Raw genomic sequence first — 16,413 nt, 5'->3', positions numbered from 1 at the left:
TGAAAGCCACGCACATGCATGATTCACTGGCTCTGGCGAGGTGCATTTGGGACTGGAAAGCGTCAACATGGTCGTTGGGGTCGAAGGACCCGTCATACTTGTCTAGAGGTGGGAGCTTGAAATCTCTGGGCAAGGAGACTGCCAGGAGTTCTAACGCGAGGGGAGAAGGAACTGAGAGAATCGGGGCAACTCCTACCTCGTCCGAGCTCGTCTCGCCTTTGCCTCTGAGCTCTGACAGGACGCGGGTGGCGGTCCGTCGACCTCGACAGCGCCTTCGCTGCTGAGTGGGCCTTGTACTGGCGCTGTTGGCCTCCGTGTTGCCGAGCTCGATGGGCCCGGAGTGCTGGTAGTCCGCTGCTGCCAGTGCGCCAAATCGGTTTTCCACGAGTGGGAACTCCGGTTTGGAGCCCCGAGGTGCCGATCTTGCGGGCGAGGTTCTCGACCCGCCTACGAGCTGCGAGGCGGGGATGACTTTTCTTTCTCTCCGGCCTGGGGACGAGGCCTGGCTGTTTGGGGGGTTCTGGGGCCTGGAGGCCTTTCCTTGGTGGAGGCGCCCATCCTACAGAGAGGCCTTGACCGGCTTCGGAGCAGGGTGGCGTGGTGGAAGTAGTGGTTGGTTCGGTGGCAATTGGGGGAACTGCTGTTGATAGTGATACTGGGAGAGGTTGTGCAACACTTGGTGCTGGTGAAGCTGGTGTTGCTGGAATTGTTGCATCTGGGCTTGCATTGCCCGCATGCACTGCATTAGGTCATCCAACCGATTTTGGCTAGCTACCAGGGGGACGGCGGTTGGTTCAGTGAAGGTAGTCTCGATGGGGAGAGGAAAGGGGACGTTTGCGGCAGGTAGGTTTATAGGCGCCACTGCTTGTGGCGTATTCAGATTGGGAATTCCGTCCACCGAGAGGGGGATGGTGAACTGCCCAACACACACCACGGGAACTTGAGACTGTTCCCCGGTGGTGTTTGTCTCTGTGCCGCGTCCGGCGTTGCTGGAAGAGGCCATGAGTATTGAGTTTTTCAAAGAAGAAGAAAGGGGTATGAGAGTTTTGGAGGGAGGCCTTTTGAAGCGTTCCCACAGACGGCACCAATTGATGAGGCACAATCCGGCCGGTCTTAGCTGTCAACGATCTTGCCTCTGAACTGGGTGGCAGGGACCTAAAACGGAGGGAGAAGAGAAGCTCCGGGGAGAACCCGGCGTAAGGGCTCCGAAGCTCAAGTTAGAGTCTTTCAAAGGCAGGATAGACCAGATAGCGCAAAAGTTAGCATACCTCGCTCCTGGGGGGTAGGAGCCTTTTATAACCACCTCGCGCACTCACTTCCAGGCCTCCGTCAGATCGGGCATGATTACTTCTGAACTCCTACCGGTTCGGATGTCATTTCCTCTGGCCGGACAGAACTGCCATTGCTCCTTTTGTCGGAGCCGTCTTTGTGGCTAGTGACGATGGTGGCAAGTGGCGGTAGCAGGAGGCCGTTTGAAGTGCGGCTGTCAGGCGTCAGATCCCAAATCGGTCAGGTGCGTCGCCTTTGGATACGGACGTCCTTGGTGTCAGGTACGTTTGGTCAGCCCGGTGTTTCAGAAGCGAAGTGGAGTGGCGAGCGAGATGTCTTGAGTTCGGTTTGGGGAGTGTTCCGAGCTGCCATGGGCCAGCTCGGGTCACAGCTTTGTGAGGCTTGGGGCCCAATATAGTTCGTGCTCCTTGTAAGGAGCTCGGGCTCCTTTTAGAGCGGTCTGGTAGAGTTCGGGCTCAGTAGTGAGCTTGGACTTGCTTTCGGTGCTCGCTCCGGACACTCTACTGTCCTGAGTTGCTTGTTTTTGCCATGTGTCGGATGATTGCGAGGTCGGGCCAAATTCCCCTTCATCACCATAGAATGTCAACTCCCGATCCACCAACCTGACTGAACCTATCCCTAGAGCTGGTTTTAGAACAAACACCCAAATTGGGTAGTCCAGTTTTGTCTTCTGTGTTGTTTGATCTCATCCCCACGTAAAGTCTGGGTTGGAAATTATTTAATCCCTGAAGGCTGAACCTGAACCCTTTTTCTCTTTATCTAACATGGGAAAAGGCGTTACGGAGCTGGCAAGAAGGAAACTAGATGAGCTGTAAAAACTTGACTGGGTTATGTTGTTATCCAAGTTTTGTGGGAAATTGACTGTCGGCTTTGCAGCCGATGACCCAGTAACTGCAGCTGAGATGGTCAGTCGGCGCCTCCTCCTGGGATGGAGGCGTGGGATATGGCAAGGTCCGTCGACGTCACGTGCACCCATAGAATAAAGAATTTCGACCATTTCAGCCTTCAGGTCAGACCTTAAACTTTATCCATAATAAAGTTCTCGTCGCACTGTCGTGAGCATCAGATGATGCTGTTCACTTCTGCAACTTGGGCGGTCGGGCCTGTTCAGAATTTCTAATGCACACGTAAGTTTGGAATTGGCATAAGCGGAACCAATGGAAACATGGCATGGCATACCCAAGATGTGAAAGCTTCGTTAGAGATTTGAATGGACTCGTGGACCTCTCTCTGGCCACAGCCCGTGTTAGAACTGTTAAGTCACCCCATGGTCATGGTGATGATCATCTGCAGCATATCGATACAGTCACTGTTAAGTCACCTGTCACAGTGTCACCTACGTTTTTTCCAAGAACAAAAAGAAAACTTTCATCCATGGCGCAGAGAAAGCTTCCCTCCTGAAAATGATAGAAGGGGGAAAAAGCCTGCGAAAATAGATGTTCCCTTTTTTTTTATTTCTAAATGGTTGCGGCCTTGCGGGTGTTTTTTGTTCAAACGGATGGATATGGCACTGAACAGAACGGAATGGTGGAATTGGGTTCATGTAGCCGACCCCTTATAGCTGGGACAATGCTTAGATGATGATGAATTGATGATGTTCCTGGTTCTAACCAATTTATACAGACATTAAATTTGTTCCAAGTTCAAAGCCATAGAGTATCATACTATCATCACAGTCCAAATTTCATCAACAGAACTAATATCTGCATGCATAGAAGCAACATTTACAATATAAATTTCACAGGGACGGAGAGGAGGATGCAGGAACGAACTTGATGGAGATACTGTTCACACAATGGCGTTCATCAGTAGGTGTTCGGAAACCCTCCCCTTTGAAAACATGACCTAAATGACCACCGCAAGCTGCGCATGTAATTTCAGTTCTCCTCCCATCTGGGTCGGGCTGGCAAAAATGCACCAAAAACAGACATACAAGATTAAAGAAAATAATTGAGCAAGAAGACCCACTTGTGCTAAGGTAATGAATCTTACAGTGCGATTTATAGCTCCAGGGAGGCCTTCATAGAAAGCTGGCCAGCCACAGCCGGAATTGAACTTTGTGGTGGATCTATAGAGTGGAGTCCCACAACCTGCACAGTTATAGATCCCTTCACCAAAAAACTTGTCGTATTCTCCAGTGCCCGGGTACCTGTGTATGATTTCAACTATAACAAGAAGCACCAAAACCATAACAAAAACTGTAACTTAAACTGACCCAAAAGGAAATACCGCACTTGCTCTTGCTGCTGCATCCAATGTATGAAGATCTCTCACTAAAGAAGAACAAATGATGCTAATTCAGTGTTAACTTGGTTTCTAAAGTTCAAACAACTCTTATGTGGACAGGAAAATTACATCAACAGCCTTGGTATTATTTCTTTCTCTTTTTTTTTATTTTTTTAGAGAGGGGGTACCATGGTATTGTGCTCCTGTTTTGTCTTCATGTAAGTGCCACATAGGTGATTTGACTTTTAACATTTTTTTTATCAATAACAACTTCATAAATTTCATTGAAATATGATAGGAATAGTTACATCAAGGAAGACAAACACTCTTGTCTTCCAAAGACAGCTTAAGTCCTCAAAGAAAGAAAAGAAAAAAGAAGTAAAATGATTACAACTTAGCCCAAAACATTACATCCCTTTCAGTCCCCTATTTAGCTAGCCATCAGCTATAGAGTTAGCTGATCTATTAACCCAACTCAACCTGATTTCCATTTCCCACACCAGCCACTTGAACTTTCTACTCATTGCTGTACTTCCATAGTCCGCAGTTGTCTTTCCTCAGCCACCCTATTACCACCTCCGAATCCCCTTCTATTATGAGTTTTCTGACGTCCATTTCCTTAGCTTTCTGAACACCTTCCATAACTGCCAAGATCTCAGCTCTAAGAGAATTCCCCACTCCAATTGGACCTGAGAACATGGCTGAAATGACTCCGTTCTCATCCCTAAAGGCACCCCCAATCCCCGACTGTCCAGGATTCCCCCTACAACTCCCATCAAAGTTCAGTTTTAGGAATCCAGCCAGTGGGGGTGTCCAAAACACCTTCACGACTGATTTGGACTTCATACAACTTGCAACCTCACCCCACTTCCTTAACAAGTCATCCACCGTGTAGTCTGTGAATAACTCTATTGATTTCAGCCACTGTACAGCCCTCAATTCCTCAGCCCCTCTCTCCTTATCCGAGAAAATTCTAAGATTTCTCTCTTCCCATAAGGACCAACAAATTGCAGCCCTCAAACCTCTCCACATTATCCTTCCCCTTTTCTCGTGCCACCTAAACAAAGAAGGAGAAAATAGGCTCTGCAAATCTGATGAAGGGTTCCCCCTGTGCCCAAAGAGAGAAAAAGCCCATTCCCAAATTGACTTTGCAAATTGGCACGACACCAGTAAGTGAAACCCAGTCTCCCCATCCGCTTTGCATAGAACACACCAGTGAGGTGATAAGCATGTATTGAGTCTCTTCTTTTGAAGCAAGTCACCAGTATTGAATCTTTCCAGATAGACTTCCCAACAAAAACACCCAACCCTAGGAGGGATTGCTTTGCACCAAACCTCATTAACCAGGAAAGGAGAGGTTGTGGGATTGGTGGACTAACACAAGACTCTGAAAAAGGAAGCACAAGAAAAAAGACACTGTGGAAGGCTCAAGACACTGTGGAAGTTAGAGTCCCTCACAGCCCTCCTCAATCCCAGGTTCCACCCAAACCCAGAATTGGAGGAAGAAAAGGATGAAAAAAAGAAATTGGCTTATTTTTAAACTCCAAGAGGGCATACAGGGAAGGAAACAGGTCCTTAAGAGGACTATTCCCCACCCATGATTTGACTTTAACATTCAAAGAACATATCAGGTTTTGTGAGAGGGGGATAGAAATACTAAATTCTTTCATGTTGTGGCAAATGGGAGAAGGAGAAAAAATTTCATCTCAAGTCTAGAAATTGAAGGGGCAACAATATCCAATCAAAGACAGATTGTTGGGGCTTTTGCAGATCATTTTAGGTCTATATTTAGAAGACCCCTAAATAATAGGGTGCGGCTTGAGGGGTTGGAATGGCCAACTTTGGGGTTAGAGGACAGGGAGTGGTTGGAGAGAAAATTAAACGTGGAAGAAATAAAGGAGGCAATGTTCTCTATGGATAGATCAAAGGCACCAAGCCCAGATGGATTTACTATGGCCTTTTTATCAGGACTGTTGGGAGATATTGAAAGATGATCTATTGATGGTGTTTGATGAATTTCATAATAGATGAGTGATTAACCCAGGATTGAACTCCACCTTCATTGCCTTGATGCCCGAGAAAAGAGAAGCAAACCATCCAAGGGATTACAGATCAATCAGCCTTGTTAATAGTTTGTATAAGATTATTACAAAGGTATGTCCATTAGAATCAAGAAGGTGCTCCCAACAATTATAGAAAATAACCAAGGAGCCTTCGTAAAGGAGAGGGATTAGACAAGGAGACCCCCTCTCTCCTTTTTTGTTTACCTTGGTTGCAGAAGTTTTGGGGAGGCTAATCTCTAGAGTAGATTCCAGAAATTTAATCAGGGGGTCGAGAGTGGGAAGGGAGAACATATCACTTACACGTTTGCAGTTTGCAGATGATACAATACTTTTTTGTGAAGGAGGAGACCCTGATAGGATAAAGAATATGAAGCTCACTGTACAACTCTGTGAGCAAATGTCAAATCTTAAAGTGAATTTCGAGAAAAGTTGTATAGTAGGAGTCAACTTGGGGGAGGGGGAGATTCTTGAGTATGTAGACATTTTGGAGTGTCTAATTGGCCTATAAACTACCTTGGTCTTCCTTTGGGAGATAATCCTTAGAAAGGAGAGTTCTGGATTCTGGTTGTATAAAGATTTGAAAAGAGGTTTGCCACTTGGAAGAAAAATTATCTTTCTCTTGGAGAGAGAATCACTCTAATTAGGTCTTCCTTAGCAAACCTGTCTGTTTACTTTCTGTCATTTTTCAAGGTGTCGGTAGGGGTGGCTGGTAAGCTAGAAAAGTTAATGAGAGATTTCCTTTGGGAATTGGGGGATGAGAAAAAGGACCATAGGGTTGGGTGGAAGATGGTGTGCAGGTGCAAGAAAGATGGAGGCCTAGGTATTGGGAAGATAAGGAAAAGATGGCATTATTGGGGAAATGGTTGTGGAGATTTTCATTGGAAAAAGAAAAGTGGTGGGCTAAGATAGTGGGTAGTACTCATGGGCTTGCAGACAATGGATAGGACTCTGGGATTCTAGCTAGGACTATAAGGGCATCTTCTTGGAAAGCCATTGAAGCTATTTTGCCTTTGTTCTCTCCTTGGATCAGGTATGATTTGCACTCAAGCAATTTCATTAAATTTTGGGAACATGTTTCGGTTGGGGGTTCTCCTTTGAAAGATCAATTTCCGGCTATTTTTGCTTTATCTACCCTTAAGAATGAACCGGTTTCCAAATTCCTTGTATCCTCTAACTTAACCTCTAGGTTTGGTTGGAACTTGGGTTTGAGAAGAGACATAAGGGACACAAAGTTAGACTGTACTTTATCCTTACTTTCCATGCTTGATGGGGTGTTCCTAGAACCATCAAAGATAGACAGTAGAATTTGGACAATCACTCCCTCAGGTTCCTTTGCTTGTGCTTCATTCTTTAAAGCCCTAACCCAGCCAGTTGTTTTTCTTAGGCTGTCCTTCCCGGTTAAAGAGGTGTGGTGTCAACCTATTCCTCCGAAGGTTGGGAATAGTTTACTTATTTGTTTGGGTGCAGGTGGACTCCCCCAATGAATGTGCAAAGCCTGTTTACTTCCACCCCTTCTATCTGGCCGACAAAAGGGGCTAAGGTTATGTGGAAATGTGTCAGGGCATCAATTTGCTGGACTATCTGGGAAGAAAGAAATTCAAGGATTTTTTTTTTCAGAAAAGGAGAGAAGTTTGGAAGTAATTTTGGAGGTAACTCATATAAGGGTGACACATTGGTTAAAAACTCTGGATATGTTTTCAGATTTCTCAATAGATGATTTGCTTAGGAAGTGGAGGGAAATTGCACAATCAACACCAGTTAAGATGGTCTCTAGTTCTTGCTGGAACCTTCCACCTCCTAGTTTTGCTAAACTGAATTTTGATGGCAGCAGCATGGGCAACCCAAGGCCCTCTGAAATAGGGGGAATTTTAAGGGATGAAAAAGGGAACCTACTAGCCATATTCTCTGGCCCAATTGGAGTGGGAGACTCATTGAGGGCTGAGATACTAGCAGCTCTAAAAGGGGTACAAAGAGCTAAAGATACGAATATCAGCAAACTGATCATAGAAGGAAACTCTGAAATTGTGGCGAGTTGGCTAAGTTGGCTAAAAGATGACAACTAGGATCTAGAACTACAGCAATGAAAAGAGGAAATTCAATTGGTTGTCTAAGGATACTGAGGTTCAACGCACTTGGGTAAGAAGTGCAAACTCATTTGTAGATGGTCTAGCTAGGCAAGGGGTGAATAGGAATTCTATCTTTTGGGCTCAGTTGTAATTACTATTATATTTTGGGTGTAAGTCAATAGACTCTGGGAGTTAAGTTATTTTAGCTCCCTTCCTTTGTAATTTTCTTAATCTATTAATGAGCATGGGAGGAAACATCAAAATGATGTTTATTGTATTTGGGAGGAATTCCCACTTTGTTCTACGTAGAACTTAATGGTGCCTTTGTTTTTGAAACTATAATAAAACTTCCTGCACTGTTACTTTCTCTATTTCCAATGTACTTTTTTATAAATAATACAGATTTTATTAAGGGAACAATAATGTACAACAAGTTGTGTCAATACAGCTCATTACAATTCTTGAGAGAATAGCACCTATTATCTCTCCCCACAACAGTTTCTTTTACATCTGAGTCCTAAATAACTCATGCATATTAGACCCTTCTTTGGCAAGAACATCAGCCAAACTTTTAGCTGATCTTTGTACCCATTGAAATGTTAACTGCATAGTCCTTGAATACCATCTAAAGCGTCTTATTTTGTTTCTATAAATCCATTAAAGTATTGCCATCCTTCATCAACCAACCAGTTACTACTTCGGAATCTCCTTCAACAACCAGTCTTTCAACTCCTATTCCTTAGACTTTTGCACCCTAGACACTGCCAGCATAAGTTGGGAACTGATTGAGTTTCCCTCACTTATTGGGCCAAAAAACATTGCAAGTATGACTCCATTGTCATCCCTTTTTTTGATTCGAAACGGTAACTTTCATTAAAGCAGCAGTTAAAAACATACAATGTCAACCACTCACAGCATGTGTTGACCCCATACAAGTATCACTCTATTATCATCGCTTATTACTCCCCCTAATCCAGATGGCCCTGGATTGCCAAGATTGCTTCCATCAAAATTCACCTTCAACAATCCCCTATTCTATGGTGTCCATTTTTATGAAGATCCTACTACTGATCCCTAATTTCCGAAGATTTCATCCATTATGAAGTAAAATAGATCTAATATCTTCATTTCAATGTGTCACATTCACTGTGATGTTTTCAAGTATTGCCTCCTTATGTCTTTTGTTCTCCTCGAAGGTCTGTGCATTCTGTTCCTACTAAATAGTCCAAATCACAGCAACTTGTACATCTCCACATTATTCTCTTTCTTCTCTTTAGCCATCTGAACGTATTTGCCCCAAACAATCTGTCCAAGCCAACAGGGAAAGTCAACCTTCTCTCAGAAAGAACAGAAACCAATCCCAAACACAGCAAACAAATTGACAATAAATTAGTAAATGGTAAGTGATCTCACCATTTATTTGCACATGAACATCAGTTAGGAGAAATATACCAGTTGGTTCTCTTCCTTTGCAACATGTCACAAATTTTAATTCCTCTGTGGAAGACAACCCAAACAAAATGCACTAATTTTAGGAGAAATGACAACACTCCATACTTCCTTCATAGGAAAAGACAGCAGAAGGGGATTGGACAAAGTTAAGAATGTGAAAAAGGAAGCACAAGAAAAGCCACCCATAGAATGGGAAGCCCAAAAGCAACCACCTACCTTACTAGGATTAAGAAACACCCCTTCCAAAACAATCATTCAAGCTGAAACATTCCAGCTTGAAACACCACAGCACCTAACACCTAACACCACATCAGTCAACACCATTGTTAAAAATTTTTATCCAATGAACTCCAAAGGTATCCATTCTCTATGGCTGTATTTAGTAAGAGTACAAATGATGAACCAAAGAAAATTTGCACTCCTATTCAGTTTTGTAGGTTTTTGCTAAGAATATATTTTTGTATTGAAAACGAAAGTAATTTATTTTCCTGACATTTTTGCATTCCAAATGGGAGCAAAGTACGTTTTGTAAGAATACAAAATTTGTTGATGCACAACCAAACCAAGTTTGCATTTTCATGAACTGAACATATTTGCATTTGCACTCTAATCAAATGCAGCCTATGAGTCATACATATGATTAAGATTCTTGTAATGATCCTACTGCCAAAAAAAAACCATAAAGCAATTTTAAGAGCTTATTGGTTCTCACACAGATGAGGGTGGGCCTTGGTGCAATGGTTGGGTTGCTCCATTGCAACCTGGGTGACCAGGGTTCAAATCTTGGAAACAGTCTCTCTGTATGTGCAGGAGAGTATAAGGAGGGAAAAAGAACCTTAAGAGGAGAGTTGCCCACCCAAATATCTTCCCCAAAGAGTACTTTGTCTCCAATATACATATCATACCTTATATGGCTTAAGAACTGAGGAAGAACACCATGACTAGCCTTAAAAGGTGATACCACGAGATACCAGCATCCCGCCCATTGCTATCATGTCCACATAAGCCCTCCACTACCCAATTCCATGGTCTTTCCCTTTCCAGAGGCCATATCCACAACCACTTACCCAACTATGCTATATTCTTCTTTGCTAAGCCCCATATCCTTCCTTTTACAAAGAGTTCCCACTTAACCGGTCAGTCCACCCAGTTCCCACAAGAAATCTCTCATAATCTTTTCTAACTTGCACACCTCCTTTTGAGGATTCATAAAAACAAAGAGATAATAAATTGACAGAATACCACAAAAGACACTTGCCATGCAAACTACTTACTACATATGGAACTTTCCACTATGAAAAAAGCCACTTACTTGGAACTCCCTTTGGGAAAAAAAGAGTTAACTTCATTTGCAAAAAGCAAAAGCAGATTATGGAATCAAGATGAGAACCATGGAAATGTGGGATTTCAACCTAGGTAGTGGGAAAAATCTACATTTTGTTATAGAGACATTAACGTAATTTGGACAATGAGCAAAAACAGAAAGCATGAATGGATGTGGGATTTGGAAGCAGGAGAGCCACCTTCGGTGGTACCTTCCTGCAAATAAGTGCATGCAAAGAGAGGCAACAATTGTTATGTACTTTGTCAACAGACGAATAACTTTCATTATAAATATTATTCACATGCATCTAATGAAAAAGAACCAAGAAATTCTGTCCCTTTTATTTTCAGAAAGATAAGTTGAGCTTCAACCCCAAGTCCCCAAACTCATGGATGCCTGCAAGATGTCAACCAACTCAACTCTTGGCTAAACATTTTATTGATGACGTGGCTCAGAGCAAAACATATCGTCATCCAGGAGATAATAAAAAACAAAGTAAAATACAACCAAGACTGCCAAGTCTGTAAAGTAATCTAGTGTTACTAAACTCACTACAAAATCTAAGAGAAATAACTAGTTAAAGCACAACAGGACTGTCGGTGGAAATATTCACTTATTCAGAAAAGATCAATCACAGGTAGTTGGTAATTTATCTATCCCAACTACATTTGCTTTCTATATAGGAGCATATGGCTATTTCATAATTGTCTTTAAAGGTCCATATGAAAGGAACTAGCTATTCTCTAATGGCATGATCTAGCCATGTTAAGATAACAAGTAAAAACACAACTAGACAAGGAAGCAAGCACAAAACAAGATGAACTAACAAATATCAATATAAAATGTAATTAGATTTGGGAATCATCAGGATGATATGACCAATAGTCAGTTGGAAATGATATATAAAATTTTATCTAAGTTAGATTTCTTATGACAAAACTTTGAGAATCTCCAGCACCGGTAAGGGAATTGGTCATAAGATAAGCGCTTGGCATTCACAAATGCAGGCTATCATGCAGAGTATATCAAAATTTAAAGCAACCAAATCTCAACGATTGGAAGGGGATATCAAAAGTCAATAATCTCGATCAAACGGACTAAAAGTACCAATGCGACTACCCAAACATTTGTCCAGAAGAAAGCAGAACAGAATCACGTACTTCGATAAGCGAATACGCATGTCAAAATCCAGAACACGATTAACAGCCAGACCCAAACCACAGAAACTCCATAAGGAAAACGTCTACACTTGAACTGGTAAAGGCTCAATTTTGTAAATCTTACTCGGTTCCTTTCTGCCGCAGAATCCGGAACTGCTCCGGGGTGAGAATTGCCTGCCACTCTTCTTCGGATTTCTGAACAGAACCAGGTGCAGCCATGGATACCACTCCACCTCTCAAGCTTCTCGTCTTCTGCTGAACGTACCTACCAAACCCAGTTGCGGAAATTGCAGGAGATATAGATTTTGACGAAGATTTGAACCCGGATTCGTGGAGACAACCAGAAATAGAGCCTCCGCGAGAATGAATGTGGCCGAGGAATCGGGTCAGGTGGGTGCTAGGAGTGGGAATTAATATTCTGGGAGATGAGAAAGGGGAAATCCTGAGAAGTTGGACGCCCATCTTTTTAATCGCGACTTGCTCTTTCTATCAGCTAAAATCCATTATCTTATTAAATACTAGCGGGTACCCGTGGAAAAACTTGCAGTTGGGGGCAACGGCCTAGAGAAAATTTTTGAAAATGCCACGTTACCTTGAATAGGTAAATTAGTAATTACATCTTAATTTATTTTGAGTAAAAACCAAAGCATGACTGGTGAGTTGCCCAACGTGCCCAATCTAGAAACTGTGTCAACAGTCTATGCTGTTGGGCCCCAACAGCCAAAGTTAACTCCGTACCCGTCCAATCTATGGGATTTGTTAAGCCCATGCAAAATAATAGAAATGGCCATTTATTAAAGGGAAAATTCTTAATCAATACCCGAACTTTCAAAATATGACAATCCAGTATCCAAACTTTCAAAATGTGGCAATCTAGTACTTATCGTTAACTAGTCCGTTAATCAGCCGTTAAGTGACATTTGAAAAGTCAAATGCCCTAAGAATGCCATCTAATTCTTTTTATCAACTATTCAAACATTGACAATAAAATGAACAGTCCCAAATTCTAGATTCTTCTAAACAATCACCAACTTTTTTGAATAGAAGAGGCTAGGATTTGGGACTGTTTAGTTTTTTGCCAATGTTTGGATGGTTGATAAAGAGAATTAGATGGCATTCGAAGGGCATTTTTTACTTTTCAAATGTCACTTAATGGTTGATTAACAGATTGGTTAATGGCAGGTAGTAGATTGTCATATTTTGAAAGTTTGGGTACTAGATTGTTACACTTTGAAAATTTGGGTACTAGATTGTTACACTTTGAAAGTTCGAGTACTAGATTGTTACATTTTGAAAGTTCGAGTATTGGATTGTCGCATTTTAAAGTTCGGGGACCAAATTGTCACTTGAGCCAAAGTACAAGGTACTGATTGGGAAATTTCCCTTTATTAAAATACCCCTTTCTATTCAATAACACCCCGCTAGTCAATATTTAACAAAACACCTCCTATAATATTTTATTTTTTAATGTTAAATTTTTATTATTTAAATAACATTCAAATTGAATAATTTGGAAGATTATAATCTATATTGTTAGTACATAATTTCATCATGAATTTGTAAAAATATAAAATTATTAATAATATGAATATTATTAAATTTATTATAATTATTTTTTGTGTTTCTAATAAATATTTTAAATTTATTATATAATTTTATTAGAATATTTACATAATTCTTAAAATTTTTAATTCAAACTTTCATTAGATAGGTATAAATAAAAAGTGGGGGAGAGGATAAATAGGAATTAAAGATAATTTAAGAGATAAATAGGAGTTAGAGATACTTTAGAAGATAAATAATAATTAGAGATAATTTAGGAGAAATTTTTAAATAATTATTTTAAAAAATAATTATTGCACAGGCCCCCTCCATCTTCAATTTAAATAGTTGTGTGTAATTATTTATTTTAAATAACAAAACTATAAATTATTCAAAATAATAATTAAAAACAAAAAATAAAATTATTATTATTAAGTAACCGTGTGTAACATGGCAAATCCGACAAGCGTGTATAACACGGTAATTAAAACAAATTGGTCGGAAACGGGTTGATACTGACCCGTACTTGTTAGCGAAAGTGGGTTGTGTTGGCCCATTTATCTTCGTCTTCTTTGCCCAATTAGTAAAAAGCGGACTTTTTGCAAAACATACAGATCACACCTAGTCTCCTTCCACCCTTGCTTTTAGTATAAAACGTCTCTTTTTAGTCAAAAACAATGCACCTGTTTTTAGTCAAAAACAATGAATTTGAAACTGGGTTCAAAATAGAGGAAAAAGAATGGAGACGGGGAAGGAGTTTTACCTATTTGGGTGATGAATCAGAGTAGTTCCACCCCTTTTATTTTGTCTAAAATAGAGTAGCTTTCGTCCAAAATAGCACCTTTCCACCCCCCTGATTTTAGTGAGAAAAACAACAAAATTTAAATTAGATTCGGAATAGAAAAAGGAAGAAAGGAAACGGTGAAACGATTTACCTGGTTGATGTCCTTCCGCCTCTATTTTTCTCTCTCAAAAATAGAATTACTTCCACCACTGTGAAAGGTATAACATGAAGAAAACATAATGAAAATAAGAAATATAGGTATTGATTGTGAGAAGAGAATGAAGAAAAAGAATGTAAAATACTTGACTTGAAAAGTAGAAGAAGAACAAAGTTTTTGTGTTTGAGTTAGACACAATGTAGGAGTGGTTTTGGACGTGATAAACAATCCTAGAATCGTGACAAAACATGACTCTTTGAAAGCCATCGGACGTGGCAAAAAATGGTTCAAGTGTAAGTATTTAATTGGTTAAATTCATAAAAGCGTGGAATAAAAAAATAAAATTTCAAAAAATGGAGAAAATTTCTTCTACCTTGTTTATATATAATGGGAAAATTCTTGATTAGTACCTTGTACTTTGGGCCTAGTGCCACATTGGTCTCGGAATTTTAAAATGCGACAATTTAGTACCTAAACTTTCGAAACGTGACAATCCAGTACTTACCGTTAACTAGTTGTTAACCAGTCATTAAGTGGCACTTGAAAAGGACACAAATGCCCTTCGAGTGTTATCTAATTTTCTTTACCAACCATCCAAACACTGACAAAAAATTAATAGTCCCAAATCCTTGCCTCTTCCATTCAAGAAAGTTGGGGTCACATTTGAGTGGGCATTCTAGTAACCCCAACTTTCTTGAATAAAAGAGGAAAGGATTTGGGATTGTTAATTTTTTGTCAATGTTTGGATGGTTGATAAAGAAAATTAGGTGACACTCACAGGGCATATCTATCTTTTTCAAATGCCACTTAATGGTTGGTTATCAGTAAGTTAATGGTAGGCACTGGACTGTCACGCTTTGAAAGTTCGGGTACTGAATTGTCGCATTTTAAAGTTTGGGGACCAAAGTGGCACTAGGCCCAAAGTACAGGGTACTCCTCGCTTTATTAAAACAATTTCAGGCAATAGAGCTAGGGGTGTACCCAATTTAAGTCCAATCCAATTCAATCAAAGCTTTTTGAATAGGTTGGGTTTGAGTTTTTTAACTTTAAGATGGGCTTGAGCATAAAAAAGTCGGGTCTAAATTAAACTAAGATTGGGCTTAGGTTGAGGCTTTGGGTACTGATTCAATGGATTTTAAGTTTGTCCAACATTTTATGATCTACAAAGCTCAATATGCCCAAGCCCAAGCCTAACCTGAGCAGGGATGGTAGCAAAGTGGGTTCGGGGAGGGTTTTGTAAATTGTAGACTCTACCCGCCAAGCCCCCCTCCCCCCCCCCCATGCACATGGAAATGCAAAACCTTCCACGTATTCAATTGTAGGGTTAGGAGTGATCATTTCAGCCCAGGCTGGAAAATCCGGGCTTAGGCCTAGGTTTTTTGTTAAGGCCCTGGGCCCGGGCTCACATCAGGACCACAAAATTTAGGGCCGAACTTGGGCCTAATTTTTTTAGGCCCAACCCAGCCTAGATATTTAAAAATAATATATATATATATATGTTATTTTAAAATATTTGATAATTGATGTTTTATATATAAAATAGAGATTTGTAGGAGATTAAAGATTTTAATCCTACGGTTTTAGATCTTACCAAATTCTAATATAGTATTTAATGAAATATAGAAATTACTAAACCCTAATATTCTCGTCTCTCTCTCTCTCTCTCAAGTCTCACCAATTTCACAAAACCATTGTCGCGTCCAATCTCTCTCTCACAAAAAGACAAATCTTCTAGTGATGAAGATTCCATTGATGAAGATAAATATGAAGTTTAGAGTCGTTGCAAGTTTTGGGTAAAATTGAAAGCATTTTCAATATTTTATTACTTTTTTATTTACATTAATTTAAATTATTTTTTCTTAGTTTGCTAATATCTTTTTTATTTCACTTTTTATTTGTAGGAGCTTAATGGAAGATGGAGCCCCTTATAGAGATGTTTAAAGTTGTTTTGTGGATATCACATGACAATGGATGATTATTTTTGATAGATATTATAGGTTCTAGGTTGATTTTTTATTGATAGAAGAATTGGTTTGTTAAAATTATCAATTTTAGCATACTAATGACCAATTGAAACTTATAAATTACAAGGTATAATTATTTAATTACTTTTATGTTAGAAGCTTTTATCTTGATATTAAGTTTAAAGTTTCTTACAAGTTACTATAGTTTCCATGACAATAAGTGAAAAAAAGTACAATTGTTTAATTTTGGAACTGAAATACAATAATTAGGCCCGAAATCTTGGCCTGGCCCGGGCCCATGTAGGGTCGGGTCCGGGCTTATATTTTTAGGCCCATAATGCAGGTCGGGTCGGGTCGGGCCTGGGCCTGGCCTAAGACCATTGTT

At 40.4% G+C, this 16,413-nt stretch overlaps 1 protein-coding gene and 2 long non-coding RNA genes across 3 annotated transcripts; all 3 read right to left on the bottom strand.

Annotated features, from left to right (window-relative positions):
• Positions 1-2,874: 2,874 nt before the first annotated feature.
• LOC104586866 (peptide methionine sulfoxide reductase B5-like) lies at positions 2,875-12,087 on the bottom strand. The gene is made up of 3 exons (XM_010244238.3): positions 11,706-12,087; positions 3,283-3,439; positions 2,875-3,193 (listed from the first exon to the last, which is right to left on the bottom strand). Exons 1-3 carry the CDS (start codon positions 12,041-12,043, stop codon positions 3,029-3,031), a joined length of 660 nt encoding a protein of 219 aa, XP_010242540.1. The 5' UTR covers positions 12,044-12,087; the 3' UTR covers positions 2,875-3,028.
• On the bottom strand, positions 7,013-11,698 carry LOC148801760 (uncharacterized). Its single transcript, XR_016084307.1, has 2 exons — positions 9,314-11,698; positions 7,013-9,142 (listed from the first exon to the last, which is right to left on the bottom strand). It is a non-coding gene; the product is annotated as an uncharacterized LOC148801760 (long non-coding RNA).
• A 1,562-nt stretch (positions 12,088-13,649) lies between the features above and the next one.
• On the bottom strand, positions 13,650-14,242 carry LOC148801759 (uncharacterized). Its single transcript, XR_016083860.1, has 3 exons — positions 14,059-14,242; positions 13,887-13,976; positions 13,650-13,806 (listed from the first exon to the last, which is right to left on the bottom strand). It is a non-coding gene; the product is annotated as an uncharacterized LOC148801759 (long non-coding RNA).
• Between the last annotated feature and the right edge of the window lie 2,171 nt (positions 14,243-16,413).

Source organism: Nelumbo nucifera, chromosome 3 (genome assembly GCF_055504915.1).
Source record: "Nelumbo nucifera cultivar China Antique chromosome 3, China Antique-T2T, whole genome shotgun sequence".
Lineage (NCBI taxonomy): Eukaryota > Viridiplantae > Streptophyta > Magnoliopsida > Proteales > Nelumbonaceae > Nelumbo > Nelumbo nucifera.
Note: the sequence above shows the minus strand (reverse complement) of the source record. Positions and strands in the feature narration are given on the sequence as shown.